The sequence below is a fragment of the Rana temporaria genome, chromosome 1, assembly GCF_905171775.1.
Source record: "Rana temporaria chromosome 1, aRanTem1.1, whole genome shotgun sequence".
Taxonomy (NCBI): Eukaryota; Metazoa; Chordata; class Amphibia; order Anura; family Ranidae; genus Rana; species Rana temporaria.
Window position 1 is genome coordinate 244831167 of NC_053489.1, and position 14930 is coordinate 244846096.

The 14930-nt window shown below is 43.0% G+C and overlaps 1 protein-coding gene across 2 annotated transcripts in view; it reads left to right on the forward strand.

Moving 5' to 3' along the window:
- The window catches only part of LOC120939985 (telomerase protein component 1-like), a 119646-nt gene that overhangs the window by 49415 nt on the left and 55301 nt on the right, over positions 1-14930 (forward strand). For both annotated transcript variants that reach the window (XM_040352481.1, XM_040352490.1), the window contains exons 19-27: positions 380-556; positions 682-802; positions 2137-2264; positions 5362-5475; positions 5558-5675; positions 7356-7553; positions 7996-8159; positions 8385-8538; positions 8955-9134. In XM_040352481.1, coding sequence (XP_040208415.1) covers positions 380-556; positions 682-802; positions 2137-2264; positions 5362-5475; positions 5558-5675; positions 7356-7553; positions 7996-8159; positions 8385-8538; positions 8955-9134 — 1354 coding nt within the window. The remainder of the gene's footprint in view (positions 1-379; positions 557-681; positions 803-2136; positions 2265-5361; positions 5476-5557; positions 5676-7355; positions 7554-7995; positions 8160-8384; positions 8539-8954; positions 9135-14930) is intronic.

The following is a 14930-nucleotide window of genomic DNA, read 5'->3' on the forward strand; positions in this document are numbered from 1 at the left end:
ATGGTAAAAGACAATACAAGTACCCATTGTGGGGAGGTACAGGAGATGGCTCTGCATAGTTGGATGGGTTTAATGACAGTCAAAAAAGAGGGAGACGAGCATATAAATTAATGTTAATTTGGAAAAGACTGGGTATGCAAAAACTGCACAGGGTGTAGGGTTTGGGCTAGGGAGGAGTACAGATGGTAAGAAAGGAAAAGGAGGGATTGATGAAGGATAGTTGGCTGGGAGGAAGGGGGACTGGGCCCCTGAAGGTCACTATTATCAGTACGTATTAGATAATCAAAAGTTTTTTTACAGAGTCAGTGGGAGAAGCGAATGCTTTTAGTGTTTGAAAAATGTTAAATGACCTAAGTTGGCTTCTTCCTATTCATTTCAGGTGGCGCAGTGTTCGGGTTTTCATTTCCTCCACGTTTCGTGATATGCACTCAGAAAGAGACATTTTAATTGGGCAGGTGATGCCGCAGCTGCGTCTCCGGGCTGCTTCTCACTTCCTGTCCCTGGAGGAAGTTGATTTGCGCTGGGGAATTACAGAAGAGGAAACAAAGAAAGACAGGTTAGATCACTACAAAATAAAGGCAAAGACAGTATAAAATATAGCGGCATTTTAGGAAAGTGTTAATGCTAGTAAAATAAGCATTAAGTTCTCTGATTTAATATTTTTTTATTGTATCAATGTAGGCAGTTGTCTCTGTGCCTTTCTGAAGTTGTTCGGAGTCAAATCTTTATTGGCATCCTAGGAGAGAGATATGGATATACTCCAAAAACATATTCAGTGCCTCACCTTCCTGAGTATGAATGGGTAAGTACCAATACTAGATCTATGGAAACGCATCTTTTTTTTCTGGTCAAAGGAAGAGCTGCACGGTTGTAGGCTAAAATGTGACACTAGTGACAATGAAGTGCTAGATTAATATCAATTACAATTATGAAACACTGACTGAGTGAAAAAAAATATTATATCTGTAAATATGTCTGTGAGACCTCAAATCTTTTTTTCTGCATTGCATAAATATGATTTATGAAAAAACAGGTGTTCCACCTATAGTACTGTTTAAGATTACAGAATATTGGTAAATGAAAAGGGCTCAGATTAAATACAATTTAAATTTTATGAATTCCAAATTACAGTATTTGTTGTGACTCCAGGCCAATGATGTCTTTGATGTCTCTGACAGCAGGTGAAATTGTATTTGGCATTTTAGGGGCAGATCCACAAAGATCTGCCCCGGCGCAGCATATCTGAGATACGCTACGCCCCTGTAACTTACTTTTGTTTGCTTTAAATCCAGAAAGAATTTGCACCGTAAGTTACGGCGGCGTAATCTATCACTCGCGGCGTAATGGCGCGTAATTCAAATCGGCGAGTAGGGGGCATGTTTCATTTAAATGAAGTGTGTCCCCGCACCGAATGAACTGCGCATGCACCGTCCCTAAATTTCCCGCTGTGCATTGCGCTAAATGACGTTGCAAGGACGTCATTGTTTTGATGTGGACGTAAATTACATCCATATCGATTTCACGGACGACTTACGCAAACAAATTATTTTTTTTTAAATTGTACGCGGGAACGACGACCATACTTAATATTGCGTACGCCACCAAATAGCAGCTTTAACCATACGCCGGAAAAAGCCAACTAGAGACGACGTAAAAGAATGCGACGGCCGCTCGTATGTTCGTGGATTGTCAGAAATAGCTAATTTGCATACTCGACGCGGATTACGACGAGAACGCCACACAGCGGACGCCGAAGAATTGCATCTTAGATCCGAAGGCGTATGAAGACGTAAGCCTGTCGGATCTAACCCAGATGCCGTCGTATCTTGTTTTGAGGATTCAAAACAAAGATACGACGCGGGAAATTTGAAAGTACGCCGGCGTATCAGTAGATACGCCGGCGTACTCTCTTTGTGGATCTGCCCCTTAGTGTTTTTTTAGTGCCATGAAGGAAGCATATGTGAAAACTTGCTTCAGGACAAAACGGCGGTATGATGTAATGTGGGTAACACCACTTGTATTAGTGTTCCATGACATGAGCCTTTCATTTTCTAGTTTTACCCAGGAAAACATTATCACCCTACTTGCTGTTCTGTTTTCTATAAAAACTTTGACATAAACTATATATCTTCTCAGGTCCATACATATCCAGCTGGGCGATCTGTCACAGAGTTGGAAGCCATGCAGTTTTTGCAGGGTTGTAACACCCAGAAGCATAGACACCCAAAGGCCTTATTCTACTTCAGGAATCCAGATGTTCTCGGGTAAAAAAAAAAAAAAAACGCACTGAAGAAGTAGCAAAGGAGATTTACATTAGTGTTCAAGTTAGAGATGGGAAGACCTGGGAAAAAAATGCAAAAATTGGGAAAGAACGTTTTTTTTTTTTCTCCAGATCCGTATTTTGTTTTTTTCCCCCGCAAAAATTGGAAAAAAGTGTGGAATATGTTCTTTTTACAATGATAAATAATATATTTATGATAGACCTTAAAGGGGTTGTAAAGGTTTGTTTTTTAAATAGGTTCCTTTAAGCTAGTGCATTGGGTTCACTTACCTTTTCCTTCCATTTCCCTTCTAAATTTTTTTTCTTTGTTTTCTTTGTCTGAATTTCTCACTTCCTGTTCCTCCTCACTAACATGTTTTGGCTGACTAACCCCCAGCCAGAACGACTCGGATGATTGGGGGCAGGCTTACTGAGGAGGAACAGGAAGTGAGAAATTCAGACAAAGAAAAAAAACATTTAGAAGGGAAATCGAAGAAAAGGGTAAGTGAACCAACAATGCACTAGCTTAAAGGAACCTATTTAGAAAATAAAAAACAAACCTTTACAACCCCTTTAAAGATTTCTGAGACTTTAAGTAAAGTCTTAAATTATTGAAAGTTCTCTCAGCTGAAGGCAAGTAAATCCTGGAATACAGTTCAGTTAAAGTAACACTATTTCTCAATGCAGTTCTCAAACAAGAGAAATATGCATTTCTGCCACTGGGGGGCACTGCAGGGGAAAGGCTCCAGTTTAGTTTGCTTGTGGGCTCCATCTTGTTATTAGTTTATCTTTTTTAACCTTTAAATGGTTCCTATTAATGTTCTCCATCACAGCATAGTGTTTAGCTATAGTCCGGTCAGTAAATTGGTTTTTCGTTTCCTCCTCTCAGTTAAATGGTGAGACCAACATCTAGAGTTTGGAAACATTTCCACAGTGCAATTTCTGCTGAGAGCAAAGCTGCCATTTGAAAATATTATGAGAAGAATTTTTTTTTTCCAAATGCTACAAGGATGACAAAACACATCCTGGCACCAGAGGTGTCCTAAAGACACTAAAAACACTTTATGGGATAATATAATGAGGACCAGAATGAAAGTGCAAGTAGCTTTTTCATCTAGAGTTCTCATTCCAGAAAACTCTGCTGCTTCTGGATCATCACAAAGTGTTTTTTCACCAGCAGCATCTTTAAGTAAGGAAGTGTTACAAACTATGGCCTCCCAAAAATACACATCACCATCATTTATAGAAACAATGGAGAAAAACTGATCAAGCTCTTGCAAGAGCAGTATATGCTTCTGGATCAGCATTGGTAATAACGGAGAATGCATACAGGCAGGAAGCTTTTACATTATTATGAGAGAGGGGCTGGGGTGGTTACTTTTCCTCATGTATAGTTGAAATTTACTTAAAGGGTTTGTAAACACTTGTTTTCTTCTTTTTTTTATTTTTTTATAATAACAAACATATACTTGCCTCCACTGTGCAGTTTGTTTTGCAGTGTGTCCCCGATCATCATCTTCTGGGGTCCCCCGGCGGCTCTCACGGCTCCTCCTCGCATCGGTTAACCCCCTAGGAGAAGCGCTCTCCTGGGGGGTTACATTGCAGGCGCGCTACCGAGTCCAGCATTTGCATAAATAGACACAGAATGCCAGACTCGGCCCTGTCCTCCCGCGTCATTGGATTTGATTGACAGCAGCGGGAGCCAATGGCTGCTCTGCAATCTATCCAATCAAGAGCCGAGAACCCTGGGCAGAGAGCTAGAGCGCGTCTCCGCCTAGGGATGTAAGGGCTCCGGTGAGTTTACAAGTCCTTGTTATTCCATTTGTAATAAAATATATAATTTTAAAAAGCAAGTTTAGTTTACTTACTGAACAAGTTGTACTTTTACTTAAAGCGGAGCTCCGCCGTAAAAAATATTAAAAGCCAACCGCTACAAATACTGCAGCTGCTCAGACTTTTAATAAATAGACACTTACCTGTTCTGGAGTCCAGCGACGTCAGCAGCAGAAGACGAGCGATCGCTTGTCTCTCGGCTGCCCCCACCGCCATCCTCGGTGAGGGGATCAGGAAGTGAAACGTTGAGGCTTCACTGCCCGGTTCCCTACTGTGCATGTGCGAGTCGTGCTGCGCCATCCTCACTGGTCCCTGCTGTGTTCTGGGAGCCGTGTATTTCCCAGAACACAATGTGGGGGATGGGGGGAAGTGGGGGGGGAAGTGGCGTACTGCCCTCAGGTCCCCGCAGAGTGTATTCCTGGAAGTGGGTGCAAATACCTGTCTTAGACAGATATCTGCACCCCCCTCCCCCATGAAAGGTGACACCGGGGGGGGGAGGGTTCCGATGAGCGGAAGTTCCACTTTAGGGTGGTGCTCCGCTTTAAAGCATATTACCTTTTATATACAAAATGACTTTCAATTTACAAAACTACTCCACACTGAATTTTTATTAATGATTATAATTATTATTTATTTTTTTCTTTCCCATGGCTTAAGAATTTCTGGAAATTTTACATCTCCAGTTCTAGGAAGCTGTAATGTGTGATATCTTGAAAATTAACGGAGGTTAAAAGCTGGAATAATCTTGTCATTCGCTAAAATCCAGTCTCCATAAAGCAAGCGGTTGCACAGAAGATTTACTATAGAGCTGCAAGATTATATGATTTGTCTTCACATCCTGAATTTTATAAGGTCCATAGGAAAACAAATTGGGCTACAAGACTTCTGGAGAATATCTAGCTATTGAAGTGGCTGTCTAAGGATGAGCTCAGGCGTTTTTGCAAGTCCACGTGCCCACGCCTGACAGGAAGCTGACACTCTGCAGCGCTAATCATGGGCAGTGAGACATTTCCCGATCGGTGCAGCCACCGATCGGGAAATGTCTCACTGCCTGTGATTAGCGCTGTGGAGTGTCAGCTTCCTGGCAGGCGCAGGCACATGGACTTGCGAACACTCCTGAGCTCATCCTTATTGCTGTCTCGTAGGATAACATACCTTCTGAGCCAGCTTTCTTTTTATAACCTTTATCATTTGTAATTGCCCATTCTTGCTGATAGCATGTTTGTTGTTCATTCCAGTATACACTGTCCTCTGTTCTTGTTAATTAGGTCTGTTCCTAGTCATTGGCTCCCAGACTTTGCTGCAGAGTCTCAAGAAGCTGCCAAGCATGTGAAGAACTTGAAGAACAAAGTAGCCAAACACCGAGCTGTCAGCAGCTACTTGTAAGTTTCATGTTCGGAGAGGGATGCAGATTAGAATGTAAATTGTACAGGCTGTACTTACTGTTGTCTTGGTGTTTATCAGATACTCTTGCCAGTGGGGAGGAGAACATAATGAGAAACCACACATAACTGCATTAGAAGATTTTGCATCTAGAGTATTAGAAGATATCTGGCAAGTGATTGAGAGAGACTTTATCAAGGTATGTAAGCAACTGTAATAAAGAAAATAAGTAAAGCTGGTTATAGATTCGTAGGAAATTTTTATTAAAAAAAGGTTATTTGAAAGTTTGTTGGCCTTTCTAATCATTCGTGGGGTCAAATTGATGTTGACTTTCAACTGCAGTGAAGAGAAAATTTGAAGGAGCAGGATGGAATCATTTTTTTCGAGCGAACAAATTTCTAACAGTGTATGTGGCTTTCATTCAGTATTATTCATTCCAAAATCAAATGTTAAAAGTAAATAAAATCTTTCAAATTACATTAGAATGTTCTGAGAAATGTTGTACACATTTTTCTAAGACTTCCCCTATGAATTTCTATTCAAAATTCTATCCATCTTCGGCCATATTAAAGTGATTGTAAAGGTGTTGTTTTTTTTTTTTTTACAAACCTGTCATACTTTCCTGCTTTGTGCAAGGGTTTTGCACAGAGTGACCCCGACCCTTCTTTTCTGGGGTACCCCCGTGGTACTCCTGGCTGCTCCTCTTGTATCGAGTACCCCCATTGCTGCTGCATTAAGGTGAAAAACCTTGAAACTTTACAACTCCTTTAAGCCAGACACTGCTGTGTGACTTGTGTAGGGGGGTGTTGTTGCTTTGCATATGGACAACGGGCACCCTTAATGAGTCCATTAGCAAGGCTATTACTGAAAAGTACTGGGTTTCCTTTATGCTACTTCAGTGTAAATTTAATAATAACATTAATATCATAATGTAGCTAATATCATTACTCATAATTCCCTACTTGAAACTTCATATTTTTTTAAATGCTAATATGTAGCAGCATTTAAAAAGAAATGAATAGATGGTGGTGTGGCGCCACTATATATAATGTGTATACTCAAATCTGTTTAGGAGAACTACAATACACCTCCTTGTACTGGCCATAGATGGATAGAATTTTGAATAGAAATTCCTAGGGAAAGTCTTATGCTGCGTACACACGGTCGTTTTTTCTGATGAAAAACTATGAAAAAAATACTATAAAATAATGTGATGGTGATATAAGTTAAGTATTCCTAATAAATAATGTGACCATGCCTTATGTCACAAATATTACAATATAATGAACTACAAAAAACCTCCTCCTTGAAAATGAATCAAAAAATCGAAAACTTATATTGCGAGCTACACCTTTCTCTCTCTAAATGGGGTGTGAATAGATTTATATATCACAGTACCTTCACTCTAAAATCCAGTGGTGAAGGTGTGAACATTTTAAATATTCTTAAAATGAATGTATATACATGAAGTAAACTACAAATCCCTCCCCCCTAAACCATAAATCCATAAAAAAAAATCACACACATATATATATATGTGCATTAGAAAGTGACAATTGAAACATTTTGTTACACAAATTGTATGCCTTATTTTTCTATTTTAAATTGAATTGGTTGTTTTACAAGGTAAGGGTTTTTCTTTACTTTAAATCCAGATTTCACATCCTGCATACCTGAAATTATGCAATTGGGCCACAAGACACTGTGAAATGAACAGCTCACCTAACTGATAAGACAATATATGCTATTTAGATCTTCATATAAAGTGATCTAATATGGCTCATAAATAATTTGTATATGACAACTTTAATTATTCTTACCATTTGCCTTGTGAACCATCCATCATTTCTTACTATTCTTCTGTCTGTTGTTTTAAAAGGAGTCGAATGCATTTGAAGACGAAGAACAGCTGGCACAGGAGGGTTTCCAGGAGTGGCATGAGCAACGTTCCTTTGCTAGAAGCAAATTGGTAACAAATGTATGTGCAGAGATCCTGGAGAAGAGGCGTACATCCTCAACAAATGGACAGTTGTTCCTGGTGGTTGGGGAGCCAAGCCAAGGGAAGACTGTCTTCATGGTATGTTTTTTTTCTCCTCCTTAGTAAGTTACCGAATCATATACCATTGTATACAGCTGGTAAAAATATATATTTAAACATGTCACCATCTTCTAGTCATGGGCAGTTTATGGTGAAATGATGTTCTTTCCACTGGATTATGGCCCCAACAGTGCTCATCTGAACATTCAGAAGTTTAGAAATCCTTCTGTAACCAATAGCATCAGTATGTATAGCAACAATAAGGTTGCAAAGGTCTTGAGAGAGCTTTTTGCTGTTACCAATCATGAGATGTTTCTTGTGTGACACAAAATGAAGGGAAAACATTCTGGACAGCCGCACTCCAAAAATTAATTGCTTTTATTATAAAATCACAAAATACATGCCACAGTATCATACTAATACAGTAATGATTCTTTCATAGTATGTATTGTAGTCATACATTTCTTATTATCTCTGGCAGGCTGACCTTGTGAAGGAACTGAGTCTAGCAGCTTCATCTTCAGTGATTTATTATTTTACGGAGGCAACCACAAGGGCAACAGAAGCAGAGTCTATGCTAAACAGTGTCTGCAAGCAACTGAACCAGAGACTGCAGAGAAGGAGCAGTAACCCCACATCATACAGGTTTGGGGGTCCCTTTACATTAGATTGTCCCCAAAGTACTCATTTGATAACAGCCTTCCACAGTTTTACGTCAGCCTAAATTATGCATAGCTATTATGTCCAAAATCTGTTTTCTTTTGCCACAGCAGTAATTAGCAATTTGACTGTATAAATTAAAAACTGTAAAACAAAAGGTAGTAAACAACCTATAACTTACATTATTAATAAACACTGTTTTTGACACAGGTCCCATCTTGCTGAGTTCCAAGCTCTCCTTCAGTTAACATCTCGCTCACTGAAGCGGAGTGACACATTGATCTTATTAATTGATGGGGCGGATGTGCTGTGTGGACATGCAGGTGAATTTACATCTGATTGGATCCCTGACCTCCTTCCTCAGGTACGCAATTCCTTCTTACTGCTCCCAATAATGAAACTATTTCCCTATAAGAACAGATATGGACCCCTCTGTATGCATGGGCTACATTCATATGCCAGCTCGAAAGGGGATATAAGTTGCAACTGGTTTCACCAGTGCAGCAGTTGAAATGGGCTCTGGTAGATTCAGATCTGTCAGACCTCATTATTCTCTGTGATATATTGGGCAGCCTGTAAAACTTATAGGTGTAAGATTGGTAAGAGCTTGGTATTTATTGTTTTTTAAATATTTGTAGCATGATGTAAGCATTTTTGGTTAGTTTTTAATGAAAAAATATCAAAGGGGCATGTTTTTGTTTTGTCAGTTTTATCATTTAATTTTTTTTTTGTAAAATACATTTGTTATAAAGACAAGTTGCTTACCTTTTTTATTTACAGAAAGTGAATTTAGTTCTCAGTGTGACAGAAGGCTCCTCTCTCTGCTCTTCCTTGAGGAAGCGAAAGGACACCATACCAATTACTCTAGGAAGGCTGGAACCAAGTGAGCGGGCTGAACTGGTGAGAGGGAAACTAGCTTTGTATGGTAAAAAGCTGGAAGAGTCTGCTTTCAATAATCAGGTATGATGACCCTATATGTCTACTGACCATTAAAAATGTGTTTAATGTCTATGGGCCTGATTTACCAAGCCTTTACTCCATGACTCATGGAGTAAAAGCAGGAGTAGCAGCCGTTTGGCCATTTACTAAAGAAATACGCTGCTAGTGCAGTGTATTTCCCTAGTTACTAATGTGCTCCGTGCGCCCAGGAGAGGGTGCATTGTGCACCAGTACAGACCTGGCGCACGGCACATTAAACTATAAATTGCGGGGGTTTGGGCGGGAGTTTATTAAGGGGGGAGGTGGGGGGATGCAGGGGAAGTGAAGTGACATGTGTTTTGAAGTGTTTGGCGGGCCGAATTGAAAGGGAAAGTGTTTTTTGAAAACAGATCCCCGTACGCTTGCACAGTGCGCCTGAACCTCGGGAGGTTCATTTGCATACTGGGCATGCGCAGAGAGAAAAGTCAGGGATTCCCGTGCGCCCTGTCAGTACGCCGTGAAAATCTTGGTAAATACCAAGCGGCGTACCCGTGAATGCGCTGCGTGACGCGGCGCACGGGAATCTCCGAGCTGTTTTCAGCCCTGAAGGGGAACTCGGCGCCAAATTTCAAACTTGAAATCGGCGCGGGTCCCCCTTCAGGGCTACATTAGGCTCTTAGGCTTGGTCCGGAACGTGAGGGGTTAAACCCACGCCGATTCGGCGCGGGGGTCCCCCCCAGATCCAAACCAAGCCCTCATCCCAAGCATGCAGTCTGGCCCGGACAGGAATGGGGGAGGGGACGAGCGAGCGGCCCCCCCCCCTCCTGAGCCGTACCAGACCGCATGCCCTCAACATGGGGGAGTGTGTGCTGTGGGGGAGGGGGGCACTGCCCCCCCACCCCAAAGCACTCTTGCCCCCATGTCGATAGGGACAAGAGCCTCTTCCCGACAACCCTTGCCGTTGGTTGTCGGGGTATGCGGGCGGGGCTAATCGGAATCTGCGAGCTCCCTTTAATAAGGGGGCCCCCAGATGCCGGACCCCCACCCTATGTGAATGAGTATGGGGTACATCGTACCTCTACCCATTCACATGGGGGAAATGTAAAGTAAAAAAAAAACACCACACAGAATAAAATATTTTATTAATCTGCTCCGGAGCCCCCCCTTTCTTCTTTAGCTCTCTTAGAAGGGGGGGTTTCTTCTCTCCCGATCTTCCGCCGGGACCCTGGGCTTCGGTGATTTCTGCCGGGGGAGGGCGCCATCCCTCGGTCCTCTCCGGAGCCTTCCGCCGGATGCCCCCACCCCATTTAAGCTCTTTTTCATTAGGGAGGGGCATCCGGACTTCGGGGTCTTCTGCCGGGGGATGGCGCCTATCCCCCGGTCTTTCCGGTGCCTTCCGCCAGGGTTCCGGTCTTCCTGGTCTTCTGCCGGGGGTGCGCCAACTCCCCGGTCTTTTCTCTTCTGTCTTCTCTGCTCCCTCTTCTGCCTGGCTCCCCCGCGGAGCCAGGGCTTTCTTCCGTCTTCTTTCTTCTCTCTTCCTTCTTCTGCCTGTCTCCTCCGGGAGCACAGGGCTTGTCTCCGCTGTCTTCTCCCTTCTCTTCCATTGGATGTTGACACGACGAGGTCCGGCGCTGGAATGCCGTCTGAGCAGTGGGCATGGACTTATATAGGGCAATGCCACCATGTGACCTCAACCCATGTGACATCACATTCCCATCATGCCCAGGGAATGTGATGTCACATGGGTTGAGGTCACATGGTGGCATTACCCTATATAAGTCCATGCCCGCCGCTGACACGGCATGTCAGCGCGGAACCTCGTCGTGTCAACATCGAATGGAAGAGAAGGAAGAAGACAGCGCAGACAAGCCCTGTGCTCCCGGAGGAGACAGGCAGAAGAAGGAAGAGAGAAGAAAGAAGACGGAAGAAAGCCCTGGCTCCGCGGGGGAGCCAGGCAGAAGAGGGAGCAGAGAAAAGACCTGGGAGTTGGCGCACCCCCGGCAGAAGACCAGGAAGACCGGAACCCTGGCGGAAGGCACCGGAAAGACCGGGGGATAGGCGCCATCCCCCGGCAGAAGACCCCGAAGTCCGGATGCCCCTCCCTAATGAAAAAGAGCTTAAATGGGGTGGGGGCATCCGGCGGAAGGCTCCGGAGAGGACCGAGGGATGGCGCCCTCCCCCGGCAGAAATCACCGAAGCCCAGGGTCCCGGCGGAAGATCGGGAGAGAAGAAACCCCCCCTTCTAAGAGAGCTAAAGAAGAAAGGGGGGGCTCCGGAGCAGATTAATAAAATATTTTATTCTGTGTGGTGTTTTTTTTTTACTTTACATTTCCCCCATGTGAATGGGTAGAGGTACGATGTACCCCATACTCATTCACATAGGGTGGGGGGCCGGAATCTGGGGACCCCTTTATTAAAGGGGTCTCTCAGATTCTGATAAGCTCTCCGCCCGCATACCCCGACAACCAACGGCCAGGGTTGTCGGGAAGAGGCTCTTGTCCCTATCGACATGGGGGCAAGAGTGCTTTGGGGTGGGGGGGCAGTGCCCCCCTCCCCCACAGCACACACTCCCCCATGTTGAGGGCATGTGGTCTGGTATGGCTCAGGAGGGAGGGGGGCGCTCGCTCGTCCCCACCCCCATTCCTGTCTGACCAGACTGCGTGCCTGGGATAAGGGCTTGGTTTGGATCTTGGGGGGGGGGGGGGCACGCTATTTTTTTGGGCCCCGGTTTAACCCCTTATGTTCCAGACCAAGCCTAAGAGCCTGGTATGCACCTGGAGGGAACCCACCTTATTTTTTTTGGGGGGGTCTGGAGTTCCCCTTCATGAACAGCGATCTGTCATTTACACATGTCAGTCCCATCCCCCCCCCCTACAGTTAGAACACACCCAGGGAACATATTTAACCCCTCCCTCGCACCTAGTGTTAACCCCTTCCCTGCCAGTGGCATTTTTTGAGTAAGCAATGCATTTTTTACAGCACTGATCGCTGAAAAATGCCAATGGTTCCAAAAAAGTGTTCGATGTGTCCGCCATAATGTCGCAGTACCGATAAAAATCGCTGATCGCCCCAATAACTAGTTAAAACAACAAAAAAAAAAAATTTGTAGACGCTATACCTTTTGCAAAAACCAAACACTAAACGCTATTTGCGATTTTTTGGAACCAAAAAGATGTAGAATACGTATCGGCCTAAACTGAGGGGTTTTTTAGTTTTTTGAATATATATTTTTGGGGATATTTATTATAGCAAAAAGTAAAAAGAATTTTTACATATGTGGGCGGGACTTACGCAAGTCCCGCCCACATATATAAACATCGTTCAAACCACACATGTGAGGTATTGACGCGTGCGTTAGAGCGAGAGCAATACTTTTACCACTAGACTTTCTTTGTAACTATAAACTGGTAACCTGGAAAAAAAAATAAAAGGTCGCCTATGGGGATATTCACGGAATTCATTTTGGCCCCATTGCAGGAGTGTTTCCAATAGTAAAGCGTGACATGTAAGGTATCTATTTACTCAGTGTAACATCATCTTTCACATTATCCCCAAAAATTGGGCTCACTTTTGTGTTTTGTTAATTTTTAACCACTTGAGCCCGGACCATATTTCTGGTCAATGACCGGGCAAGTTTTTGTCATTCGGCGCGGCGTCGCTTTAACTGACAATTGCGCAGTCGTGCGACGTGGCTCCCAAACTAAATTGGCAACCTTTTTTTTCACACAAATAGATTATTAAATGTGCGTGTTTACTTCTGTCTTTAACACCTCCCCTTCAGGCTGGAAAGCATCAGATCAGGGGAAACAAAAAAAAAAAGCTCTCATTCCATTGCAGCTTGGTTCCTACATGTGTGATGAACTGAGCATGCTCAAACACTTAGAAAAAAAATATCCTTTCCTTTTAAAAGGTGAAAAACACTCATTGGATGCTCATAGAGCGTGGTTTGGGTTAATTGCAGGTGTGCCCAATTACAAGCTCACCCAAACTAGAGACTGCAATTTGGTCATGTGATTTCAATTGCTTCATTACTAGCACTGTTATAAAAAGCTTGGATCGATCATTCCTCAGCTGCCCTCAGAAGGGGCAGGCTGGCAGAAATGCTGTTGCTAAACACAAATGTGGTTTGTTGCATGGGTTTTGTTTTATTTTGCCAATGGTTTTGGTTTATTTTTAAATAATGTTCACTTTGATGTATTTGTCTATGTGGCCTTATTTTATGAAAAATGTGTAAAGCTATGGTTAATTAGAATTTTGAAATGTATTTTTGTTTGTTTGTCTTTTTTTGCTTTCCTTGTTTTGTTGACCAATAAAAATTACTTTAAAATTGTTAAGTTTGTCTTTTGTTACTTTTTCATGCTACATATGTTGACAGCTGCAGCTGAACTAGGTTTGGGCCTAACAAATTATGTGTGATTTTTGTCTAAGCTTCTTTCCTGGTGTGTAATCATGAAATGTTTGCCATGTTTATTCTCCCTGACTTTAAAGACAAAAACTGGTAAGTATTTTATTTATTCTGCAGTGGTCCTCAGCCCTCAAGTACCCCCGACAGGACATGTTTTGGGGATTTCTCTTATCAAGAATTGCTGTCCAGACTATTTTAAAGCACATGTGCAAGATGAAGGAAAACCTGCAAACATGGCCTGTGGGGGGGGGGGTTTGCTATTGGTGGACAGGCTTGACGTGCTGATTTACAGCACTGTGCTTAAATCTAGCGCAAGGCAATCCTATTCAAATTGTGGGTGTTTGAGGGAAGCCAAGTGAGTGTTAGAACCCCTGCTTTGTGTTTTTTTATTTTTGTGTTGAGCTTTGTGTCCCTTTTCTTAAAATTGGCTTCACTTCCTGTCACACAGCTGAACAGGAAGTGAGGTTAAAACCCTACCAGTGTCATTTCTTGGACACCGGTCAATCTAACTAGTGTCCCCATTAAGCAAATTGCACTCCAGCACTGCTGTGTACACCCCAAATCATGGGTCTTCAAACTACGGCCCTCCAGTTGTTCAGGAACTACAATTCCCATCATGCCTAGTCATGTCTGTGAATGTCAGTGCATTACAAGGCCTCATGGGATGTGTAGTTCTACAACAGCTGGAGGGCCGTAGTTTGAGGATCCCTGCCCCAAATGATTATTTAGTTTGGGGTTTAGTAAAGGCAAAGCCACTCTGCAGTACAAGCATAGTTGCTGAAAATCAGAGAGGAAGCACTGATGGTTTTAACATCCAATCCTGTAGAAGCAAAGTTGTTTTGTTTTCTTCCTTGCTTTGCACTTGTAGGAGTGGATTTGCCTTTAGTAAATGGACCCCAAAGTCCAAGATCCCTAATAATTTGGGGTGTACACAGCAAAATGCTAGAGTGCAATTTACATAATGGGAAACTATTTAGATTGATCTCTGTGTCCCCAAGAAAAGATATTAGTAAGGTTTTACCCTCACTTCCTGTTTGGCTATGTGACAGGAAGTGAATGAATTAGAAAGGGTGAAGACACCTCACAAATGTTGTCACTATCAGGGGTGCAGACATCCCCAAAAAAATGAGCAGATAATACTTATTTGCAAATTAATAATTTTTTAGTTAACATTGGGTGGGGTGCTCTAACACACATTCCTACATATTAGCAACGCTCTATCCTGGCCTATTGGCATGGTTATATTTTCTTAAGGCTCTCAATAAAACTCTATGAAATTTGTGCTTAAACTAGAACCAGGGGCGGACTGACAACTCATGGGGCCCCTGGGCAATAGAAGATTATGGGGCCCCTCTGGCTTACAGATGACCACCACGCCAGGAGGTAGTGCAGAGGCGGGCAGCTAAAATCTTGGGATATTCACATTAAAAGCA